General features: G+C 45.1%; 1 protein-coding gene across 1 annotated transcript; it reads right to left on the bottom strand.

Annotated features, from left to right (window-relative positions):
- Positions 1 to 351: 351 nt before the first annotated feature.
- LOC112340780 (cold-responsive protein kinase 1-like) lies at positions 352 to 2,735 on the bottom strand. Its single transcript, XM_024659763.1, has 4 exons — positions 2,644 to 2,735; positions 1,074 to 1,208; positions 855 to 969; positions 352 to 576 (listed from the first exon to the last, which is right to left on the bottom strand). The coding sequence occupies exons 1-4, from the start codon at positions 2,733 to 2,735 to the stop codon at positions 352 to 354; spliced, it is 567 nt and encodes a 188-aa protein (XP_024515531.1).
- Positions 2,736 to 4,937: the final 2,202 nt, after the last annotated feature.

Genomic DNA, 4,937 nt, shown 5'->3' with positions numbered 1-4,937 from the left:
CAAAACCTCATGATCCAATTACCTAATCCGTCATTCTCCGGGGCCATTAATATTCCTGTTGGATTCCGCTCTTTCGCAAAACCAAACTCGGATGTGACGTTCACAGATCAACAAGAACAGCAGCTGCCCTTTCATCACACCAGCTTTCAATCAATCGAGCGAGCGAGCAGGCGAGCGATTGACTTCATGTTTCGGTGCTTGAACCAAAAAAGAAACAAAAGAGGAACGGAAGTGGCCGAGCTTTTCAGCACAAGCGGACATATCACCAACACAATGCTCTGCTTTCTGATTGGATTCTTTTTTCCCTTTCGATCCAGTGCGGCTCTTGGTGGGCAGTCAGGATCGGTACGCCTACTGCAAGAGCTTCTGAGCCAAAATTCCATTTCTCTGGGCTGCATTAGGGTCGTCAAGCACAAAAAACATTTGAAACGGACGAATCGGAGCCCGAGTCTTCTTCTTCTCCCTCCTCACCGATTCCAACGAAAAGTAAAAATTTGGAAACAAGTCGATCAATCGATCCATCGGCTTATCAAACATGCAGGCTGGGTCGATCGATCGATCGATGATATCAGTGGGCTACCATGAGCCACTGGAGCGGTCAAATTCCCGCAAACAAAGGAAAACAGAGGAATTTCGGGAATAGCTTGGGAATTAATTGTGGAGACATTTCCCCCAACTTGAAAGGGGAAAATGAAAATAGTACAGTACAGGAAAATTCAAGGTTTTTTTCCCTTAAATTCCCCTGAAGCAGTTGTTCAGACCAAGCAGTTATTCTCGGGCTCTGTCCTCGGGCCCGAGAACAGAGCCCGAACTGTTGTTCTCAGGCTCGGTTCTCAGGCTCTGTTCTAACCTACCACGTCGCTCAAACCTGGCCTCAGTTTTTCATCAGCATTCATGCACACGAGTGCCACTTGTATCACCCTCGAGAACTCTGCTTCTAAGCTCTCGGAAGAATCCCTCTTTAGTTTCCTGTCCACGAATTCAAGCAGTTTCCCCCTTTGTTTCATGCTCCAAGTTTGAATGCAGCCACAGTACAGCTTTAACAAAAACATGTGAGTGAAGAACATACCCACTGCAGCAGCAGCTGTTTGTCAGTTGGAAGCGTGAGATTGTTATAAGAGATGATCTCCAAAAGAAGTACTCCATAGCTATAGACATCAACCTTGAATGTTAGTCGACCTTGCAATGCATATTCTGGTGCAAATCCGCTGCATGGGACATAAGTTATAGGGAAAATGTAGCAACTTACAATGTTCTTGTGATTGAAGCCTTTTTCTAAGTTGAAGAGTTTCGAAATTCCAAAGTCCAAGATCTTTGCATTGAGCTTTATATCCAGGAGGACGTTTCAGCAACACCAATTGCAATGCTAAATCAAGTTGGCCAGTCAAGATTCAGAGTTGGATCTGCAGCTGTAAATGAAAATCCAACATGATGAAAACAATTCAAGCAATTCCAAACAACTTACAGAACAGTAGCCTACCTTGCTGTAGCATGTATTATGTGGACGCTTTAGAGTGACTTGTCAAACATATCACTAAATCCCTAGCAAGTATGAGAGAATTTTTTTTAAAGGTTTTTGGTTTCTAAGATGGATTTTTAATTGCTCCGATTTGGCGAAAGTGAAAATTTCAAAGGAAAAAGTAGTAAGGTAGTCAAATGATAGGGCTGTGGATAGCCTTAGCACATATTATGATAACTGAAACTTAGTGTAAAAGTTGGCACGAAATAGAAGAGAGGATGATGGTGCCCTCAAATAGAGAACTTCCTAAGATGGGGCAATGGAGTTGTATAATATGTGCAATGCAAGGTGTCAAAGATACCCAGGAAATTGACTTCAAAAAATCAAGATTAAAAATTCCAAAGTGCAAAGTTTATATTGATGAAAACTAAAATTACTCAATAATGAGTAATAGGATTGAGTTAGAGAAGGTATCTTTAACAGGTTTAACAAAAACTGAACTAATGAAAGGAAATAACCACCACAAGTGGTCAAATGAGTTTCTAAATTAGAGAGATTATACTCCTTAGAGTACCATAATTCTGGCCATAAAGAATTTCATGGATTTTTTCTCTTAGGCTCGCTGGTTTTGGAGGTGGGAGCGTTGTCCCGCTTAAATGGCAATCCACAATTTGAGAGGAGTATGCGCAGTATTAGTGAACTGAACTTACTGGGAACAAACCTTGACATAACTGAAGATTTGTTCGATTGCATATTCTGGAACATAGAGAGAGTTCAGTAGCTTTGGTTCTGACCTCCAGCATGGATGTAAAGCAGATTTCAGTCACTGACGGCGGAAGTTTGCCGGCTGAGAAAGAATCCAACAGCTCCAAATTTCCTTTAGCTCCAATCTAAACTCGCCTCAAGATGTTCGTCTTTCGCTGATATCTATTCTGACTTCAGCATTGAGAACGTGTGTTTCATTATTCCAACCATGGTGGTGAAACCATGGTTATCAACGTTAAGGTGCTACTACTGCCACTGGAGTAAAAGTTTGTGCGAGCTTTTGTGTGAGTTCGTGCTCTTGGATCTTTATCTATGGGAGATTGCCCCCTTTGTTTGCTCAATCTATTCTCTTTTCTCTTGGCTCTCCAGAAATTATGGCTCCTACTCGAAAGCTTGTGCTTGCATCGCTCCTCTCATGCCTGGTCATCGCTGCGGCTTTTGCTGCTGCAGTTTTGTTTAGTTCTTTCTCCAAAATCTCGATAGTTTCTGTGTCCACACCAGCGACGACCATGGCAATCCATCAGCAAACTACAGTGCTCAATAGTATAACTCTCTGTGTGTTTTCCATGACGTTTTTTCTGTGGATCTTAGCCTTCCTTTACACGGCTAGGCCATGTTTTGTTCTTTGAAGTTAAGCTTGACTCGAGAAAATAAAGTGGTCAAGAAATGGATGATCTTGCTGGCCGGGTCTACTCTGCTGGATTTGTCACAGTCTTTGCTGATTGTGAATTTCGAGTCGGAGGACACGTTCATTGACCCTGAAGGCAGCGCTCGCGGCAGTGGAAGCGTATACAATTTCTAGATGTTGAGAAGCGCTGTTTTCTGCTACATTTCAAGTGGCTTGCAGATCCGTGGTGGTATGAACTTGGGGAACGTGAAGTCCTATCTTGATACTGGGGCGAGTCATGTGTTGTCACCTCGGTAAGTGTTTTACATCAGTCTTGGAATTTAACTCTTAACATTGTGTGTGTGAGACTAAGTCTTGCTCTGGCATTCTCTCGGGAGCAAGGAGCGCGATGCAATTGTCTGGATGGCAATGGTGCCAGGTTTTGCTCCCAAGGGACTCCTCTTGGAAACTTGAGTTTGGTGCCCGGAAGAGGCTCATCGCTTCTTGGAGGTGGCCAATTCCAGAGATAGGCTGAGAGGAGCACTGTGTGCGCCATCTTGCTCTTGTAAGGCATTCGATCGTAAATAAGCTTTGCATTTTCAAGATGGTTTCTAGAGGTGAGCATATGGATCATTGTTGAAGAGATGAGCCATCTTTAGGAAGGAATCTAGTGCCTCGTCCAAATGCCCATTCGAGGCATATGTGCCAAGCATGGAGTTCCAAGCCACCACGTGCCTCTCAAACAAACATTTAGCCTCCTCCAAGCAGCTATGAGCTTGCCAAACACCCTCACTATCATGCTTTTTGTGTTAGTTTCATTTCGGTCCAAAATGCTATTTATGGAAAGTGTTTAGATTCACTCATTTGGCATATTTATGGAATGTAGAGATTAGCTTGAACACAATGGTGTTCGTCCCGTGTCCAAATTTGCAATTTAGCACCATTCTATATTTAGTAAGTTTTAAGCTTGTCCTAGAGACTAACTCCTGATACTAAGGGAGACTTGGGGTGAAAGCCCAAAGCATGTGTTCCTCAAGGGGGGGCGGGGGGGGGGGGGGGGGGGGGTCCACAAGCTTGACCACTAAGTCCCATGGTCCTTTGGGACTTCCTCACTATGTGATTGTGTCCTTGGTCACCACACCAGAGGACTACTCCTCTTACTTTCTACAGTCTGGGAATTTGGGACAACATTTCAGAACACTGTGGCTTTACGCGGGCCTTCTAGGTACTCTCCCCGCCTTCCACCTTTGGGTGTTTTAGCTATGGGCTTAAAGTGAGGTTCCATTGAGCCACACTAGGTATCCAAGTAGGGAGTGCCACCCACACTTGGACTAGGAGTATTGACCATTCGATCTCCCGGGGGAACTAGAGCCGGCTCTTGAACACTTCACCAAGCTACCCTGTTTGTTAGTTCGTATTCACTCTAGCCTTGGACTTCCCAGTAGTCAGATCATCACTCAACACTGGATCTGGCCTTCTTGGGCCAAATTAGCTTTTCCTGGCCAAACTAGCTCCACTAAAGTCCTCCCCTTACTATACTTTTGGAGCTCACTAAACCCCCCAGAGAGTCTGGGAGACGAATGCTTTGGGCTTTCACCCCCTCAAACTTGAACTCGGACTTAGACTCGGACTCGGAATCGAACTCAGACTGGGACTCGGACTCGGACTCGGACTTAGACTCAGACTCGGACTCAGACTCGGACTTGGCCTCGGTCTTGGCCTCAACCTCGGTCTCGGTCCCGGTCTCGGTCCATCTCGACTTCGGACTCCATCTTGGATTCCATCTCAGACTCCTTCTTGGACTCCATCTCGGGTCTATCTCGGACTCCATCTCGAGTCCATCTCGGACTCTATCTCGGGTCCATCTCGGACTCCATCTTAGGTCCATCTCGGACTCCATCTTGGTCCATCTCGGACTCCATCTTGGGTCCATCTCGGACTCCATCTTAGGTCCATCTCGGACTCCTCCACGTGTCATATGTTGGTCCTCTTGTGTCCCTTTTTTAGAGACTCACTTATTGCTTGCTTCGTGCTTATTCCTCGAGCATGTCATTGGGAGTTCCACTCCTGCTCTCGACTTTTCAAGTCGGAGCTTTTAGTCTAAAC

Source organism: Selaginella moellendorffii, unplaced genomic scaffold, assembly GCF_000143415.4.
Source record: "Selaginella moellendorffii unplaced genomic scaffold, v1.0 SELMOscaffold_70, whole genome shotgun sequence".
NCBI lineage: Eukaryota > Viridiplantae > Streptophyta > Lycopodiopsida > Selaginellales > Selaginellaceae > Selaginella > Selaginella moellendorffii.
The sequence above is the reverse complement of the archived record's forward strand: the minus strand, read 5'-3'. Positions and strand labels throughout refer to the sequence as shown.